The sequence below is a fragment of the Loa loa genome (assembly GCF_000183805.2).
Source record: "Loa loa unplaced genomic scaffold supercont3.33, whole genome shotgun sequence".
Lineage (NCBI taxonomy): Eukaryota > Metazoa > Nematoda > Chromadorea > Rhabditida > Onchocercidae > Loa > Loa loa.
This window is the reverse complement of record NW_018108213.1, coordinates 185700-205721: the sequence shown is the minus strand read 5'-3', so window position 1 is coordinate 205721 and position 20022 is coordinate 185700. Positions and strand designations below refer to the sequence as shown.

Here is a 20022-nt window from a genome sequence, read left to right as displayed (position 1 = left end):
AATATATATATATAATATATAATATATATAATATATATATATATATATATATATGTATATACCGTCTTTCGTTGTTTTTTCAATATTTTGGAAAAATAACTTTTCCAGAGCAGGAACTTCTGCTGATAAACTGTAGCATGAAACTGTCATTGATATCTTTTCGTATTCGGCGTTTTTTCAAAATACATCATTTAATATAGAAATTAACGGCGATTAGGTAATAACTATACTAAAGCAAAGAAAACTAAGAATACTTCCATTTGATTACAATAGTCATGCTCAGTTTCGTTCAAATCAGACTCAAATTAGTTTCACACAAAATATAATTCTTCATTTATCCAAATCAGTTATCTTCAAATTAAGTCGTAACTCTTACGAAAAAAAATTTCCATATGAGTCCCATATATATTCCCTACAAGTTCATGAATGTGTAAATTTCACTACAACTTACTATAGGTATAAAATGATGCTGAAAAGCCACTTTGCACAATTTTAAAAATGGATGGTTGCTGTAAGGTGATTTTATTATTTGGGATAATTACAAGGCAGGTCGTAGAACTGAATGTGAAAGATATTAAAATCGGTAATACTGATGGAATAAAGTTTATTAAAGATAGTACTGAATTGGATGGATTAGAATATCTTGCTCAAAAAGAAAATGCCGGTTTGGTTTCATTAGCAAAATCTAACAGAAAACACGAACGACCAGAGGAGTGGACGCGGCGATGTGGTGATGATCAGTCATACTATTTTGAGCCACTTAACGAATGCTATCTTATCAGTCTCGCTCAGTTTCTGAATGTAGATCCGGATCGTAAGATTGCATATGGTGGCACTCGTAATGAATATATGTTCAACTGCTGGCAGCAATATCAGGGCAAGTTGCTTGATATTGGTTCGTTACGTTTCAATAAATCTTCAAATTTTGAAAATATAACCATTTATTCCAACAAAATTAACATTTGAAATTTTAATTGGGATAAGCTGCGTTTTAAATGAGATTAGTAAGTAATATCCATAAACCACGATCTTGCCTGAGTTTTTTGTTCTATTTTACATCTCGAATGCATTTGAATTTGCACTAATTTGATTTTAAAATAATAAGGCTTAAAGAAATGCAATACTGAAAGAATGCATAAAAATAAATGAAAAAGATCTAATTAAAGAAATATAATAGAATTATAATAGAGATTAGTAGATATATTTTATAGACAGTTTTAATGTGCACTTCCATAGCTTGAAACAATTTTCTCTTTTTTCCCAATTTTGAAGCCATTTTTGTATGAATTCCTAATAAACGAAAGCGACGTTGAATATTAAAAACAGGATTGGAATATATTGCTGAGAAAATGAGCTTCGTCAAAGAGATGATAACAAATTTTAATCATCGATCGTTTAACCGACAAGCAATTCAAGTTGGTTTTATGATAAATCGAAAATACGAACTGATTTCGCAGAACGGTGAGCACTATGACTTGCTAGACAAAATGAACATGCAACATCCAAACCGAAGTGAAGGCACTTTCTGTTCCAATGTTTGCTGCGTCGTGTTTTTCGCGGATACACGAGCTGCAGTCAACGTGAAGATGGTGTATACGAGTTGCGATAATCGTACACGAGCACTGAGCTACATTTGTGAAGCACCTGCACTTGCATAAATATTTTAAGTGGAAAGATTAATTGATGTTATAATACAATTTTTCAACCATCATTGGATATAAATTTCTTCCCTTTTGAATATGTGCAACTGCAATTTAATTATTGATTTCTTATTTACATGCTTATTTATATTATTACCCTAATCATGCTCCTTACTTCTTTGAGTTAAATGATTCAAATAAACGATTTTAATATTAATGAATTTTTACTCTGACACAATTTGAAGCTTAAAGTAAATTTTTGATTACATATACATCAAAGCACAGCATTTATTTTGCCAAGATTCACTCAAAAAATTCATTACGTGTTAACAATTCTGAAGTATTTAGATATTCACCAGTAATTAATTTCTGTTCGCATGTTAGACACTTTCTACATTTTTATATCTTCCATGTCAATTCATAAGCTATTCATTTAGTACTCTGACTTCTGTTTGAAATTAAAAACCAACTACGGGGCAGCTAAGTTGTGATCATTATCTAACCTTTTGTTTGATACCTTCAATTTCTTCAAAAGAGATTCAATGATATGAGTAAAAAGGGAATGAAAAACTGCTGAATTTATTGCTTGAAGTAGAATTTTTATTTGAGACATTTGAAGATATCTATCATAAGACATTATAATAATTGGTGAGGTCTGATGAATAATAAATTGTGACTTCTTTACTTCAGATAATAGAAATAGATTGAAAACAAGTGGCAGTATTGTGCACCTTCTATCAGCAATTTTAATTCCAATTTGCTTTTGGCTTAATTTTCCCACAGTATGATTCCAATGGTATTCTTTTGCTTTTCAAAACTCGATGCTGTGGTAGATACTTGGCAAAATAAGGGCGTTCTTTCAAAATTATATCAAAATTGCATAGTTTGTTGCTACAACAACATCGATCGCCACCATGCAGTGTCCTGAAATAAAAAATGTTTTAATATATAAATTCTGATCTATCTAAAATTTGCAAATTATTGCCGAATTATATTTGTATTGCTCTTGCTATAATTGGAAAAATTAATGTTTAATTAACAATTGATAAGATACTTGAAATTGAAAGAAACACATATTCTTTTGATGAACGAATTATTGAGCTCGAAAGTAGACGGTTATAAATGGATATATATTAAACCCAAAAATGAATGAAGGTACTTAATTCCTACACATATGTATGATTTATTCATCTATGCAACTGTCGTGAAAACGAAACCTCAAATAAATTCATTCACATTGTAAATTAATGTTAACGATACTATGAATCACTTTTAACATATCTACATTCCTTAAAATTATTTCCCACACTTTTTTGTTGTTATCTTATCTAACCAATTTGCATCCTTATGTTTAAACCCTTAATTTCCCATGTTAATCTTTCTGTTTAATCTTGTTATAATGCTTGTACCATTTCCGGTGTGTTTCCGGTACTTGAACTCCTCATGTAAACCACTCTAATTTCTTAACACATATAATCTCGGTCCCAAACCAGGGGGAGGGATTCTTCTCTTCTCTTCCAAGGATATCGGCTTCATATCAATCTCTTCTCACAATAAAGGTTAATATCCCTTACTGCTGCGTATTCACAAGACAAATCGACTTCCTGACAAACGCTTTCGCACTAAGTTAGCGCTTCATTTGGATAGATTTGATTGGAGTTTAATTACCCAATCTCTGAGCTCGGCAAATAAATTATCTGGCAGTCATTACTTTTTCACGACACCAACTGATTGTACATTTTCTAGATTTTATATCAGTTGTTAGTGAGTGATTGATAAGAGTATTAAAGTGACATATTAGACAATGTATAATATGCTAACGCTTGACATCCATTGTTGAATGCGTAATCGGATTCATAAATACAAGCAAACGAATCATCACATTGTCCGTTGAACCAAGTGTAATAAGCAAGACGATAAAACTGTAAATTAGCATATTTCCTGTTTTACTTTGGATTTCTTAAATTCTGATGATTGTTTTGTGTTGCTTTGTGGTAAGTTTTGGTGATTACTGTCTTATATTACAGTCAGAAACTTATAGCGACTTAATCAAAAAATTTAAACATTGGAAAATCAAACACTCGAATTCGATGTTGATTTTGGATTAAAATCCATTTCGAATCTAATTTTATTTCATATTGCAAGTTAGAATGACCAAAAAACATAATGAAGTTTTACTTGGCCATTCCAAATGAATTTTTTTAGTTAACCATTTTAACATTTTTCACCACGAATGAATTTCACCTAAATATACAAATCTGACTAACTTCCACAAAACAATGGTGTACTCCTTCATTGCATTTAATTATGGTGAGAGGCTCCTCAAATTGGAATGATCCATTTTCTTTGAATTCTCCGAAAAATCTGCAACGATTTAATACTTCAAATACTATCTAATTGTTTCGGTTGGCAAGTTACGGATATAACTTGTACTAACTGACGAGATGGATGGCTGGCAAAAAATATCGATATGTTCGATTTGTCCTCACATCACAGTGTCTTCAAAATCAAATGTTGGTATAAATTCATTATGTCAAGCCAATCCCACACCGTAATACTATGCTTATAACACCTCAGCAGTTCTAGCCAAGAACCAACGAATAACAAGTTGAGTTGAATTCGATATCAGCACTTGACACTTCTTTTTCATCTTCCGTTTTGTTGAATTTCAATTTATGACACATCGCAACAATGAAAAAGAGGAAAAATCCGAATAACAACCACACTGATTGCATTGATAGTTTGAATAAAAAATGAAGAACTACTTGAGACTTAAATAGTCAGTAAAGTTATTATACTCATTAAGGCACAGTGAAAGGAAGCTGGCACTTAGAAAGTTCTCATTTTACAAGCATTTAAGAAATAAGATGGAAAATTCATATATATGATAAGTGCAACAAATTCTAATCTCTAAAATCGCCATGATTATGTTGTGAAAGATATCGCCATTCTTGATCTCTTTAATCCGTTTTTTCTTTGAATCTTTCATGGATTACATATAATGTATCAGAACATTTCGAAAAAATGAAGAGTGAAGCAACATAAGTAATCGTTGTGACACTTTCAGAATGTTCTTAGTAGATTTTTTTTCATTTGATTTGTTTGCTAATGAAAAATATCGTCTTTTTGTTTCGAATAGTCCGAGATATCTCTCATTTTATTTTTAATATAAAATTAAAATCAATACACAATTCATGGAAACCTTATTCATTTACTCAGAATTTAATTTCAACTTCTATGAATAAATCAGTTACAAAATTATCAGTTACAAAATTATCAGTTACAAAATTATCAGTTACAAAATTATCAGTTACAAAATCCCATAAAAAATGGCAAAAGATCAATGTCTATGAAAGGAAATGTACTATTTTTACTGTCATTTATCACTGATAAAATTTTAGAGATGTGAAAAAAAAGCATTAAATATTAAGAACCGCAACCACTCAAGCTAAGGTCTTCTTCACAGACCAAAATTGATTGGTGTAAATTGTATTCAATTATTTCACCAGGTCAAATCTATCCATGAAAATTAATTATCAACTCTAGCCAGTCTCAACAAATGTAGATAGCAGCGAACTGAAAAAAACGATGACTTAGCAAACGCATAGATTTATTTATCATTACAAATCTAAATTAATAAATCAGTCTAGTTGGTGACAAAAATTCTCAATATTGCATACACTAAATATATGGAAATAGTCAGATGACACTGATATCAATGAAAGTGTCAACTTGCAATGTGATAAAAGTAGAATGCAAAAATAATGTCCAGCATTTGAAGCTTTAACTTTGTTTAGGTTGACAGTGGCCTGAGAATCTTTAAAAAAAACAGGGTCAAAAAAGTTTTTTCGCGAAACATACTGGAACAATTTGTGTTTCTTGACAGAATCTGATCATCAGGATTCCGAGCGATGACAGCTTCAATATTATTGACTGAAGACCAAGTATTTTCGACTCTTGACCGGATGATGTTAAATTCGTTTATTGTAATTTCAATCCATGTGTTCTGAATTAATGAGACGAAAAAGAAGAAGAGTAGGTATTTGTAATTTGTAAAAAACACTACGTAAATGTGATGCAAAATGAAATCAAAAGCTGATCATTTATGTCAGTTGCGCATCGGAATATAGTATCACACATAATTATCGGATCAAAGATCACCGGGATGGTGTATTTTACTTCTGATAAATGTATATATTACAAAAAATAGTGACGATATTATACTTGCGAAGATTTTATTTCTGTGGACTACGGTTTTGATATTTCCAATTTATCACGCTTCCTCCTCACCACCATTGTTCATGTCATAGAAGCGCTTCTACAGCTATGCGGAAACGGTTGACTTAATAAAAAACACTTTCCTTTTTGAACATAATTTTTGTTCTTTTGAATATGATGATTTATTTCGTAAACATTTCCGATATGAGTCAAATCAATCATTATTCTTATTGTTTCATTTTTTTTTTATGGTGTGAAACTTTTTCTTCTTTCTCTTTGTTAAACGAAGTGCACTTTGAATTCTTTTGGAAGGATGATCCGGTCGAAATATCTGAGAAGACATGCTGGCCTATTGTAAAAATAACTCGCTAAAAACATACACAAAATGATTTCTCACGCTCATTTTATCTTTTTAGGATACTATGCTTAAAGCATTGAAACTTTGATGCATTTTAAAATCGTTGAAGACCATTTCTTTAAAATTAGTGAGCTGCCTGACTTATTTCAAATATAATCTAGTTCAGCACCTATTTCTGGCTTAGATATGGTCTGGCAGCGTACTGAGCACAAAGTAAGAAAATGTTTGGAAATTTTTTAATTCCAATAACCGTGATAGATGCACAAACGAATTGATTATTATGGATCAGAAAATTTTTCCAAAAACCCGTGACCTTTTCCTTATATGAAAAACTCCTTGCATTTAATCCCTCTCGTTAATTTCCGACTTCGAATGGAAACACATTTATCTGATCATAACTTTTCGGTCTTAGGAGACACCAAAAAATACCAACCACTTTTATTTTTTTATTGTAATTGAAAGTTAGCTTATGAGAATTTTATTAATATAAGGAGAAAATTGCAAAGAAAAGTTGACAGATGAAAAGAGAAGTTGCAATTGTTTTCTTCTATTATGGGGCTATTTTACCATAATTATTTGAAGATCTAAAAAGAGCATTTATCGTCATCTGATATTAATGGACCAAGCAGCCTTTTGATGGTCAGTAGAAGAACCTATTTAAATACTTGAGTTTTATTGATACACAAGAAGGTATCGTCGGAAAAACCGAAGAAAATTGTAATGTGTTCAAGCAGCTAAAGAAATTGTTATATAGAGCATTTTCTGGATAAAAGACTTATCACATTACACAAAAATATACAACATTTTTCCATATCTAATGTGAAGAGTTTGTTATCCATTCCTCAATCGTGTGAAAATGTCTTTTTCCTTTGATATTGAGACTGTATACATGCGGTAAAATAATTCCCATGCAACTTCCTCTTGGAAAAGAGGGAAAAATTAATTCTGTATGCAATCATGAGCCCAACCTACTTATGAGCAATATAAAGACCCCGAGGACGAATTCTCAGCACTCTTCAATAAAATTTCTTGGTCGGCTTATATCAACGCCACATTCGTCTTCCTTAACTCGACTATTAACCATTCCTATTTAAAATTACTGTGCTAATCACATTTCATCCTCTACTTTATATTACCTAATACTATTGTATTATATTGATTGCTATAATTCTTCTATTCATAAACCTTCCCCTCACGACTCATTACATCAACAACAACAAACAACAACAGAACTTTCCCGATAGGTATGATTTTTACTAATGGTGCAATAACAGACCTAGAAACGATGAGCACTAATATTTTGAAGACATTTTGCTCTTTTAAGTCCAGCCTTTTATTTGGCATTGAGAGGAATTGTGATATATCCTTTCTTCAGTCTTTACTTTTTTCAATTTTAAAATTTCTAATTTTGAACATTCCACTCTTACGTACAGTTTGGAAAACTTTCTTTTTGAATTTGTTGAACTGTTATTCCACTCATGCTTCTTTGTTTTACTTTCAGATTATTCATGTATATTTATTCATTACTATGCAATACTGCATGAAATTCGGGAAAAAACACCAAGTTCCAGGGGAAGATGGCTTACAAAATGCACTGCTTACCATGAAATTAAGATTTCTGAGGAGTAAGAGCAGCTGTCTAAATTGTTCGCTAGCTCTTCCAAATAGGAAAAAAAAAAAAAAAACAAAAAACAAATGGAAATCCGAATGGAAAGTTTTTGAATTCATACTAAGGTGCATATTTTTTTGCAGGAACCAAGTCATATCTCCGGCAAATTTATTGACGGATTCACTGATTGCAATTGCAATTACAAGTTTATTAGAACAATTCTCGAAAAACTTGGAGGGCTTTGTTCTCTATGGCAGATTTAAATGCTTTCATTCCGATTTAAATGATTTCATGTTAGATTTAAATGATTTGGACGTCAGTCTGTTAGTAAGCCTATTTTTTTTTTCTCATATTTCATAAGCTTTTGACAAACAATATTTCTCACTGTTTCTGATATATTCTTTTCTTCGTGGATATTTGAATCTAGCTATTGTGTAGTTCCAGGAAAATTCAGAAATTTAAATTTTATTTGCAGGACTTGCGAAAGAAAACTGAATTTTGTAACAACTCAAGATATACGATCTAATAGATGTGCAAAGCAAACTCAGAGGGTATGAAATACCGAGAAATAATTACTAATAAGAACTGACCATAAGGTTAAGTCATTTCTAGAACTTTCCATTTGAATATTGTAACATTTGTGTCGAGAAAGAGCCTGCACATCACTTCGCAAACCATGCCCATTTTCTCATTCCCTCTTGTTGTTGCAACTGTCTGTATGTCATTTAACCGTCAGTAGGGTTAATTTGAAATTAATTAAATCAATTAATATGCCGCATTTATGTTTGTCTATATGTTTACGGTCAGGAGTCCTTTAGTTTCAAAGTGTTTAATTACTATTACTTGATATGGTCCAGTACTGAACACTATATAAACATTAGCATCTGAAAACATACTTGTAATTTTACTGTTGGAGTGGAATTTTTGCGTTTTTCAGTTGCTTCGTTTTTCAGTTCACTCACAGAACGATGAAAGTCGAAAAACATTGAGGGAATAGATTTTTAATTACGTCAACCCGTGACTTAATCATTGACAAATTGAAACTATTGTTCCTAACTTTTGAATGGTTCAAACAGTCAAATGTCTGGAATTTTTTCGCACTATTGTTTCAATTAGCCCTTTTCCTTTGTACTCATTAGATGTCTGCACACGCTATATGTAAATTACCCGTATGACATTATCCTTTCATTATGTCTTGGAAGCATCGTCTTTACTATAATTCAACTATTTGTTGATCTGGGTTATTATGATAGATTTTTGGAATTATCAATTAAAAAAGGCTTCAGTTTAGTCTTTCAGTGTTACTGTATTTAACTATTGTCAAATATTCCTATGTTGCAGTTTATTAAGGAAAGTTAGAAATTGCGGCATTAGCAAAAGTATTTTATTAAATTGTTGATGCAACCAAGAACTACTTCTTGGTTAGCATAGCACCATTTTCAATCTGATCAATCTTTAATAAATTTCAAAAATGTCTTGCAAGACAAATAGTCATAACTATTGATAAATGCCAGTGGTGTAGGATTCGCATCGTCATATACTTCGGATGTGAAAAATTAACTGTTTAGATTTGCCATCTTTCCTATCGAATATTGAATTCTGTGATGTGAAAAAGTCAGAATGTTGTTCAATAACTTCAAGCTTATCATTCCAATCTATTACTTCCTTGGACTTAAAAATAGGAGGCCGAACTATTGTATATCTGTTTCACTCTAATTGGTCGTTTAGTAAGCCTAGGTTAGACTATAAATAGTATTGAGAAGTTTCGAATTATCACTCTAAAAGCAGTATTTCAGTTAAACTTGTTCCATCATTAAACAAATTTGTTCATACTACTTAGATTTCAGATTGTTTACACGAAAAGCTGCATTACACATATCTTTTCAAGAAGCTTAAGTAGACCAAAACAGCTGGTTACTGTCGAGACCAGTCTAGATATTATCCTTATACTTTGTATTGGTAGCATTGGCCTACGTAGAAAGTAATGGTTTTCGGCAAAAAGCACTGTTCGTAGTTTGGCTGCCACCTGAATCTCACGATACCAGAAAAGAAGCATTATCTTACTGGTCCCATTAGCTGGTACATTCCTGGAATTTCTTTTTTTTTAACCTCAAATAGCAAAAAAAAAGTCAATTGTTGAGCAGCCGGAAGTGACATTCTAGAAACCGTATGAACAGAACGATTTAGAATGCGCGCCAATGAAATATCCGTTAGTAAGATATCACTGACTTTCAATTTTCATAAAATGGAAATACTGATTTGACATTGGTACATAGAGCAGCTAAAATCTTCCAAAGAAACTGGAAAAAAATTGAGGAACAAAATTTGATTAGTCAAGCAGCTATTTTTATAATCTACAACATCACCGCTTTCATCCATCCACATTGAGCCCACTGTCTCTTGCTGTCTTATAGGATAATCTATACTGAAAAAATTTAAAAAAATTTTGGAAGAATCTTTCAGCACTATCGTATTATATCATGTCAACAAAATGAAGTACCCCATCCCATACTGGCTTGTCATGTCATTTGATAAAACTGCATATTTACTGACAATGAAACGAGTATGGAACGAGTTTGCCATTTTACTGCTCGTTTATAATGCTTTCCTTATTTTCTACTGCTGTTGCCGATGTTTACTATTCGATTCCTGTATATGTCAGCTTTACGTCACTGTATTTGGCTCTAGATTGTGTTATGGTTGGGACAGCAAGTCTCCTTACAAATCCGGATCTAAGAATAAGACATATTTAAATCAGGCAAGTTTTCGCTTACGGATAAAAACATCAAATAACTTTGTCACTTGTATACTTTTGGAATAATCAAATATTATTGAGACTTGGAACTATACAACTTTATGATTATAGATCAAAAGTGTAATATCTCAGTATCGCTATTATAACATTGAACGAAACTACTTTAACATGTAAAGCTAAAGTGCTTAATTACTGAGTATTGAATTTACGGCGGAATAATTTTTAACCAGCCTTCATACGCTGTTATATTCATCGGTCATTTTGACAAATGAGTTTGCTAAACCGAATACATGGCTTTACATTCATATTATTCTGCTGGAGTGCATCGCTCATCCACTCATGTTTCTTGTTAATGAAATGGTCTTCTGACAACCTCAAAGTTAGTATCGAATGATCATCATTAACCTCAACTAATAAGTCCTGCTAACTGCTTGCCCAAATTAGGGTGCTTTTCAAAAATTTGATCAAAAGTTTTAAATAATTTTTACAAGTAACGGTCAGCACTAGTGGCATTTCTAAATTGTTCGTTAATTATAGATATTTTCCATGCTTAATTTAATGCAAAACGGGTACTATTGAACCAATCTGAGAAATTACGTTTGTAATGCTTCTATTATGTGAAATATTGAAGAAATTAAACAAGGCCTCATTTCTTCTCGTTCTAATGAATATTTGTAATTTTTTTTTTGCTGAACTCTTCGAAGTGTACCGATTATTATTCTTTCTCCGACATTTTTGGAGTCGGTCCTCTAAGGGGCGTTGTCTTTATTAGGAATAAGGAATCTTCATATTCGTTTTAACTTTCACGAATTTTTAAAGTCTTATAAAAATTCGACTGAACTAACTTCAATTCCTGAACCAAGTATCTATCCAAGTAACTTCAGGATTTTTTTTTAATCCTGAAAATCTTGGAAGTTAAACTATTTTATACTAGATATAGTATATACGAGTTGAGTAAACATGATGTAATGATGCAGTTCTATCAACTGCAGCATTTATCTACTGTTGTTATTATACGAATGATAACTACAGATTAAATCGATGAAAGCATTCATAGCTTGGCTTGTCACCCACATCATTTGTAAAAATGCACTATTTTTGGAAAATCGCTCGATTTCGTCCCCCAAATAATGTGAATAGTAAAAAATTCTTTAAAGATGCAAAAGATTCAATCACACTGTAAATTTCAACATTCTGAACATTTTGATCCATAACAAAATCAAATGTTTGACATAAAATGGTGCAGCTTTTGACTTTCACTGACGTCATCAGGCATTTCGAAGGATAACTGAGTAGTTATACACACAGAATTAGTGAGCTTACCAATCCTATTCTGTACTACTGAACCCAAATTTTAATATTTCAAACTTTTGCGACTATTTTAAGAATGTTCTAAAAAAAGACTGACCTCTTTTTAAAAGACTGACTTAATTAAATGCAGAATAAAGTACAGTGTGATCCAAAATTGTTGTCTAATGTGGAAGTATGTATTAAAAATGTAATTGTTGCATCTGTTCCCTTAGTGGATCACAAATTAATTAAATAATATAATCTGATTTCCTATTTTCAGTATCATAATTTGTGCACAAAAGGAATTGCCGAATAATGCATTAATGTTAATGTGTGACAGTTCGAACGATAATATACTCTATGTTGTTAGGAGTTTCTAATGGAGGTAATAGCTGTTTAAGGTATCCAGTAGACTGAATTACACGACAAGTTGTATTTATTATATTTGTTTGTTTGCTATTGTATGCTACATTTTTGGATGAGATAGTTATCGGATTATTGGCGCAATAGAATGGCCCTTTGCTGATAGCCGTATATAGATCCAGTCATTTCTTGTATTTCGGAGAACTGTTCAATATCCAAATTCCGCTTGCGTAATATTCATCTCAGAAACTTCCCTTATCCATAATTTAAATTCATCTTTCACCTCAGTAATAATTTTTAACGGATTTTATCTTTCACCTCAGTAATAATTTTTAACGGATTTCATCTTAAACTTGTTGAAGCTGACAGGTTTCAATGTGTTTCATAAACATAGCTTGTAAATTTGTACAAGAGATGGATTTTCGGGACCTTGTCAATTTTAGATTTATGCTGGGTCCAATGATAGTCTTACAATGACATGTTACACATTGCATGTTTTAGTGTGACAATATCTTACTTTGCACTGCAATAATACAAAAATTTTTGTCCCGTTTATATTGTAACTTTAATGATGTTCTCTTTTGCAACCCACATTCTTTCTCATTAAGGTCCTTGTTGATTCGAAGGTGTCGGTGACTGTCCAATCTGAATAAATAATATGCGTAAATTAAGTTTTATCATTTTCTATAACATTTCATCCTATTTGCAAAAATTTTGCGAACAACGAATGCGCATTTGCAATATCGCAGTGCTGTCACGCCAATGCTACTTCTGCGCCACTCTTCATTCTCTATAGAATAAATTATGAAATTCCAAATCATTCTGACAAATGTTTTGCCAATTATATGTCAGAATGCAAAATTGCGCGAATGTACTTTGGATAAAAAAACAACGACTTAAGCAAGGGGCAGTCCTGAAGTGTAGCAGTTCAGGCTTAGCTTCACCTTAGGAACATCTTCAGCAGAAATGATATTTATTGGCATCTTGAGCATTTCTGGTGACTTTTGTGAATTTATTTTAAATACTTCTTTTGGTTCCAAATCACTTGGCTCACAAACGAAATAATGGAATACTAATTTATCAGATTTTGCTGGACCTGTAAACAAGTGTACACATTTGACAGGGGTATTTATGTAATAGAAAGTAACTTCATAATATTTTGGTGTGGTAAGATTTGCTTTGTTATTTTGAAGTTTTACTTTGATTCCACACTGAAAATAATCTCGTAAACACATGGTCCGTTTGGAGCCATTTATGAAATGATTGAAAGATCTTATTTCGAATTTCTGTAATTTTGGCCCTGCACAGAATTCCAAAAAGAAAAGTGTTTTCAACCCAGCGCAAATGTCATATCACAAAGCCGCAACATAAGTGACTGTTCATACTATTTTGACGCTACATTTTCTTTTCTGGATCATATAACACTATTACTATATTAATATTCCTCCACGGTGGAAATTTATTTTAAACTTCATGAATTAATGAATTCGAATACCAGGTAGCCTTGTTATAACAAGATTACCACATGAACCTGGTTCTATGAACATATAAACCGGGCTCACTCGAAACAAGCTATTGTCACTACAACGCACCTGAAATTATATGTTTAAGGTCACTGCTCTTCCTGAAATGCCATTAATAACTGTCAGTCATTGTGTGCTCTCTTGAGATATAGCGCTTGATGATAAAAGAAGTAACATGAAAGCCAGTCAGATTCTCTCGTTAGCTTTCTGATGGCACGTCAATATTATTAAATGTTTCAAACACTTATTATGCCTTCAAAGCTTATAATCATTTACCGCTTACGGAAGTGCTCGGAACCATCCACAGAAATGAATCTAACCACACTCTTCTTCCCCGTCCCATTTCTACTTTGCAAGTTCTGTTCGTAAAACTTATAAATGCAATGAATCCTACTTTAACAGCAAGTCGTTTGTCACTTATGTTAACAAGCATATGTTCTGATTTCCCGCCATTCGCAAGAAAAACTGCCATTTCTGGATCTACGGATAATGCTGGTTCTTCCTTTTGTACTGGCGCGGTTGCCATCTTATTTACTCTTTTGTTTAATAAGATGCAGTGATAAATTCCTATAAAAACCAGATTAAAATTTAGCAAGACAAGTTATTTGTAGCTGACTCCAATCACTCCGTAATGTTTCAGTCATGAACGTGAATTTATTGCATTCACCCCAGTAGTTTGTGTATCCATAATAATGATTTCACTGTATTTCGAGTAACTTGTTTGCGAGGAACTTTCGAAAATCTTCAGAGAAATATGGTTATAAATATGACTCATTGATATTGCTCATTTTATTTCTTTGCAGTCATATATTGTTAGATTTGATCACCTCAAATTCTTCGTTGGTATCGTAAAAAATCTTTACTACAGAAGTTGTTAGTACGTTGAAAATGAGAACTCACTGCAATAGATCCTTGCGACTTTCGTGCCCCCTTCTTATGTTTGAAAAAACACCACTTGTCAAATTATAGAAATACAAATGATTCAATCTCATTATTAATTTCCAAATTTAAATACTCAAAGGTATTATGCAGTCTTTATAAAAGGACCGCGAAAGCAAAGTAATTGATTTTTTTGTTTTGTTTCCGTAATATTCAAAAGACATAATTTAACCCTCGGCCCATCTAATCTCTCAATCATTTACATATTCTTGATTTTTCCTTCTATTTCCTGAACATTCAGGTTTTGTAGGCAATGCTTTATGGATAAATTTGCACAGCTGATTTTGATGTCCTGTTCCTCTAAAGTGCAACAGAATCAACCGCTCGAACTGTCCCATTGCTGCGCTACAACCCTTTCCTTCCTTATTTGACCTATTTCGAACATTTCGGTATCATGAAGGTTACAGTCACATAATTTTCACTACAGCATTTTTGATTTTACTGTTGTGCAATTATCTTATAAATGCTCTGTCAATCGATTTTTGCTTTAGTGATAATGAAAAGTTTGCAGTCGTAGTTTCATTAGTTTATGAGATTCACATGAAATTAACAAGTTACACTTCCATCTTTCTTACTAACAAGTTTGAAGGATTTCATTTGAGCAAATGCAAAGGGTTTGAATGAATATCCATGACCGTCATAGAACTTGCTTTGAAATTCAACCCTAAAATGAAGTCTTCTTGAGAAAAGATGTATACAAACATTATTCGTCGACAAGAAAACTCTCAAAATACATGCAAAATAGTTGAGTGATACTTGAAATGTGTTCTCATCACAAGCATCCTAAAATATGAACCAAATATTACAGATAGCTCGAAAATCTATAAGTTTTGATAATTTAATGTGGTACCAGTGTAATCGCAACGCATGCAAGAAAGTAGAAAGTCCTTCCATTAATATCAATATGACAAATGTAAGCAATCCGTAGAGCCAAGAGACAAGATACAACAGTGGACCACTTGACCAAGCATTTAGTGAGAAAGCCATACCAAGCACCATTGACCACAGAACTTCAGAAAGCTCTGAAATTGCAACTACATAAATTTGTCTTTCCCTTCAATTCCTAGAAAATTCTAGTTAAGATTGGATTAACGCTATTTTTCAGTAGATTTAGAGATAATTTCGAAACTAGATCAAAATGAATTTCAAAGTGCTTACGTGCATGAGCCAAAGAAAGTGCCCAGAGGCGAAGATAAGAAGCGGTATGTGATATGCACCCAAGTGCAAATTCAATCGTATGAATTGCTTGATATATGAAAACATCCATGAAATCGCACTGTAATCATATTCGAATCGTTCAGAATTAGATTAAACATCACTATCGAATCCGCACCAGCAAATCTCGAGGCTCAATGAAGTAATTAAAAGCAACAAAATTAATAATCCCAAGTATATTTTAAAGCACGATACTCATATGTCCATAATAGAATAAATAAAAATATAAGCTATCGAAAAAATTAAAAAAATGGATTTCTACAGCAGAAATGAGTAGGATGGCCTTCAGAACCGACCTTTACTTCACTATCATCAATATTGGCAATTTCTTCATCTCCAATCTTCCAGAATTTGAATTTTAGATAAAAAGGCTTCACCAAAAGCATCACTGGTATGCAAAGTATTGCTAATATTAGAAGACCTTTCTCTACCATACCCTACAATCGTATGATCCGAATTTTTTGGTTCTCTTTTTTGAAGGGTAGAAACACTTTCATTTAAGACAAATTCTAGCGATAAGAATAACCGGTAATTAAGTATGAATACTTCCTACACTACAAAGGTAGAATGTTTTCCAATTAGTAAAACCAGATTATGATTTTTTCACAGCCTTTACTCGTGATTTCAACTTCAACATCTTATGAATTCCATCGCCATATTATATTAAAAAGTTAAAGAATTATCGCATTATTTATCTATGATTTACTGTATATTACTGCGATAACTTCATTACCTGATTTGGGTACCATGCCTGTAAATAACATTGCTCCAACTCGCTGGATGAAGAGAGATTCCAGAAACCTTCCTTGCGTGGTTTCAGCATGCACATGTTGATCAACCCGATCAAGAGTGAAGGAGCACAGTGTGACCCTGGATAAAAGAAGCCGAAAACATCACCAGGTATGGTGCTGAACATGAGCCACTTGACTGTTATCTATAAAAGAGTAAATGAAATCATAATGTCTGTTACCCTAGTATATAACTGCATATCAAAAACATTTTTTACAAAAGTTCCGTAAGAAGAATTAATCAAAATCTCTTGATAAGGGTAAATAAACGAGATCACATGCAGTAGGAGGAGTAAAAGATATTATAAAAGATATTACTAATTTTCTTTATATACTCCCACGAAAAAGTTAAAAAATTAGGAAATCATTAGATAAAAATATAAGCCCAACCTGAATACACAGATAAATCAGTATACAGCATAGAAACAAAATCTGTGGTATAAATGTAGAACAAATATCGATAGTTGATCGAAAATACCTGCAATATGCACATCGTTCCTATCACTAAATTCCAACTTTTAATTTGAATAATTTGATTTACTCTTTAATCGCTGCATTAATGTTTTAAAATAAATCACTCATTTTTTTTGAAGACAAAGAAACAACAAGTTAAAAAAATGTAAAACAAACAAGAAATTCAAAAGGTTCAGCATTACACCAAATGTCATTTGTATGATGCCAAAAATAACGGATGTTTTCATCTTCATTGAATTTGTAAATATTAGCCGATTTCCTGCTAGATTCCAAACTGGATCCAAACCAAAAACATAAGGACCCTACAAATTTTTTATAAGGTTTCAGGAAACAACATTTTCCTAGGTTACTAGCGAAAAAAACCAATTCGAAAGCAAAAGTTTAAATTAAAAAGGAAAAAATTCAAAAATTAGTGGAAGTTGTTTGTTTTTTGAAACGAATAAAAATTTACTTTATTTCTGTCGTAAGCATACTGTGGCGGTAGTGTTAAATCAATTTGCGCACTCTCCTCACTTGGTTTTAGGTCGAACAAGCTAACGCTTAATGCATGTAATTGTACAAGATGATAATAAGAAACCAAAAAAGTAGTTAAATGTTGCGATTTTAAGCTTGTACAAAGCAGGGTAATGAAAATGGTAAGTGGTGAATGCTCTCTGAGGGTTTTTTTTTAAATTAAGGAAAATGCAAATATAAAAACAGAAAGAGATCTAGAATTTTAGAATTTTACATTCATTGAACAACTAAGGGCAGACATAAACGAGCATGAGATAGTAAAATCTTACTCGTAGGGATTGCGCCAGCTACTTCCAAACAAATTCATCGAACGCGAATAGAAGTCGTTATAGATGAAGCCTGTATAAAGTGAGAAAAGTCCCATTAGAAGAATGACATAACGTCCATGGTAAAATGTTCCCATTATCTGTAATATCCCCGAAATTTACCTTCAAAGTGTAAAATGAAATGTAACTTATATAGATTTTGCAATTCCAATACGAAACCCTTAATATCACTTAAGTTTGATTGTTGAAGTCAGACAAAACTTTACTAGCACAAAAATGCATTCAGAATTTAAAATTCTTGCATATAGTATAATATTAACAGACTTCATCATCGATTTCGATTTTTTTTTCGAATAGAATGAATGCAAGGGCAATAAAAAGCATGATTAGGCCATGACCAGCATCGCCGAACATTATTGCGAATAGGAATGGAAATGTTATCGTTGTCCAGAGAGCTAAAAACAGAAAAGATCATAGTCTGAGATGAAGAGAGGCGTTATATGATGTGGAACTGTGATTAGACAAAAAGGTTAATGATGGTCCTGTTTACAAAGCAAAATAGATAACCTGGATTAATTTCGCGGTAAGTTGCTGTACCGTACGAATTAACGATGTTTTGAAAAACTTTTGTGAATTTGTTAACACGAAAATATGTTGGTGGTACTTTGTTCGTCTCAATTTCGCACAAGAAAGATAATAAGACAGAGCCATTCTTTTCCTGTAAAAGTTCCATTTAATTCATAAAATCAATTGATTTGAAGTTTTGTCGTGATTTGTCTGACTCTGTCAATTTTGTTTAATTCTGAGATAAATGACAAAAATATCGTATACTATACCAGTTCACACCAGTCTTACCATGCTCGTCTTACTAAAGTTATTTCGAACACGTGTTACATCAACGGTCGGAATCCAACATTCAGCGATTAAATATCGCTGAGTGATGTCTACATTGCACATATTCATTGCTCCGAACACAGCGGACATCTTTTGCAACTGAAAATACAACTTTTTTTTTATCATTATAATATGTGATAATGACACCATTCAGATTTATCCCATTTCACAAAAATTTGTTCCCAAGAATATCCTTGCCTTCGACATTGCTGTTTCAAAGGGAAGTCTTCATCTTCGGAATTTTTAGCATACTTGCAAATTCATCATAGTACTCAAAAACTGCTTCAATTTCCACTGAATTTGCAATTTGTTTAAACTTCAAAAGGCTAAATATATGGCACGATATTTCGAAAGTAATCAAAATTTTTAAAACGAAGTTTGTGACAGTTTACCAGATATTTAAATGATGCGATTGGCTGGTTAACAAACAACTGATTAAGTCCAACCTTGATGTCCCATTCACGAGCTTTACAAGCAGTTGCTTGAAGCAATTTGTTACGATATCTTCTTGTTTCTTCAATGACCGATTTGATTTCAGTCACACGTCCAAATAATGTTGTTACATGTAACACTCGGTCATTTGCCGGGTCTTTATAATCGTATATTTCCGCTTGGTAGCTAGAATCAAATGCTTTTTACCTGCTTAATTATTCTAAAGTTATACTGTCTAATAAAAAATATAATAATTCCACTGAAAACTAACCACTTGCATATCTTTCTCACCCGTAATCCAAGTACTTCACCGGAAAAAAATACCATGAAGACATCTTTCGGTGGTGTATCACTCTGAAACAATCTCATGTTTAACAGAATAGGACTCAAAAAACTTTTCCCGATATGAAATTGATTAAAAGGCAGTTAATAAAGGACCATCGCCTGCCGCTGAAATCGCAATGAGAAGTAATGAATCAGCAATTCCTTTGTTGCAAATTTGATACCGCCTGGTATAATATGTTGTTATGTATGGATTTATTATGCAACGTGAAATGTAAAATATACAATATAAAACTACTCTGCAACGTAAAATGTAAACTAAAATTGTGCCATTTGCTTTAACAAAGAGCACCATTTCACATTAGCTAATGCTTATAATCTCGGAACTATAGTAGGATATTTCCTACTCGAGGAAGCGGGGGACCTCGGAACACCAAAACATTTATAACGATATATTCAACTA

The 20022-nt window shown here is 32.3% G+C and overlaps 6 protein-coding genes across 7 annotated transcripts in view; 2 read left to right on the top strand and 4 right to left on the bottom strand.

Annotated features, from left to right (window-relative positions):
* Window positions 1-498: 498 nt before the first annotated feature.
* On the top strand, window positions 499-1658 carry LOAG_05601 (hypothetical protein; the record flags this gene model as incomplete). The annotated part of the gene is made up of 2 exons (XM_003141138.1): window positions 499-895; window positions 1327-1658. The coding sequence occupies 2 exons, from the start codon at window positions 499-501 to the stop codon at window positions 1656-1658; spliced, it is 729 nt and encodes a 242-aa protein (XP_003141186.1).
* Window positions 1659-2386: 728 nt separating this feature from the next.
* Window positions 2387-4324, bottom strand: LOAG_05600 (hypothetical protein; the record flags this gene model as incomplete). Its single annotated transcript, XM_003141137.1, has 4 exons — window positions 2387-2564; window positions 3462-3562; window positions 3908-4004; window positions 4239-4324. 4 exons carry the CDS (start codon window positions 4322-4324, stop codon window positions 2387-2389), a joined length of 462 nt encoding a protein of 153 aa, XP_003141185.1.
* Window positions 4325-7124: 2800 nt separating this feature from the next.
* Window positions 7125-8822, top strand: LOAG_05599 (hypothetical protein; the record flags this gene model as incomplete). Its single annotated transcript, XM_003141136.1, has 5 exons — window positions 7125-7248; window positions 7718-7841; window positions 7969-8148; window positions 8301-8376; window positions 8763-8822. The coding sequence occupies 5 exons, from the start codon at window positions 7125-7127 to the stop codon at window positions 8820-8822; spliced, it is 564 nt and encodes a 187-aa protein (XP_003141184.1).
* Window positions 8823-9677: 855 nt separating this feature from the next.
* On the bottom strand, window positions 9678-10408 carry LOAG_05598 (hypothetical protein; the record flags this gene model as incomplete). Its single annotated transcript, XM_003141135.1, has 3 exons — window positions 9678-9912; window positions 10098-10250; window positions 10326-10408. 3 exons carry the CDS (start codon window positions 10406-10408, stop codon window positions 9678-9680), a joined length of 471 nt encoding a protein of 156 aa, XP_003141183.1.
* A 2384-nt stretch (window positions 10409-12792) lies between these two features.
* LOAG_05597 (MSP domain-containing protein) lies at window positions 12793-14282 on the bottom strand (the record flags this gene model as incomplete). Its single annotated transcript, XM_003141134.2, has 4 exons — window positions 12793-12878; window positions 13178-13329; window positions 13729-13825; window positions 14151-14282. The coding sequence occupies 4 exons, from the start codon at window positions 14280-14282 to the stop codon at window positions 12837-12839; spliced, it is 423 nt and encodes a 140-aa protein (XP_003141182.1). The 3' UTR covers window positions 12793-12836.
* Window positions 14283-15127: 845 nt separating this feature from the next.
* The window catches only part of LOAG_16993, a 7855-nt gene continuing 2960 nt past the window's right edge, over window positions 15128-20022 (bottom strand). For both annotated transcript variants that reach the window (XM_020449649.1, XM_020449650.1), the window contains 14 exons: window positions 19549-19631; window positions 19292-19463; window positions 18807-18944; window positions 18519-18669; window positions 18276-18406; window positions 17955-18091; window positions 17624-17711; window positions 17329-17474; window positions 17089-17176; window positions 16644-16844; window positions 16207-16347; window positions 15854-15971; window positions 15546-15717; window positions 15128-15359 (listed from right to left, as the gene is read on the bottom strand). In XM_020449649.1, coding sequence (XP_020306789.1) covers window positions 15242-15359; window positions 15546-15717; window positions 15854-15971; window positions 16207-16347; window positions 16644-16844; window positions 17089-17176; window positions 17329-17474; window positions 17624-17711; window positions 17955-18091; window positions 18276-18406; window positions 18519-18669; window positions 18807-18944; window positions 19292-19463; window positions 19549-19631 — 1884 coding nt within the window. In that variant the 3' untranslated portion in view covers window positions 15128-15241. The remainder of the gene's footprint in view (window positions 15360-15545; window positions 15718-15853; window positions 15972-16206; window positions 16348-16643; window positions 16845-17088; window positions 17177-17328; window positions 17475-17623; window positions 17712-17954; window positions 18092-18275; window positions 18407-18518; window positions 18670-18806; window positions 18945-19291; window positions 19464-19548; window positions 19632-20022) is intronic.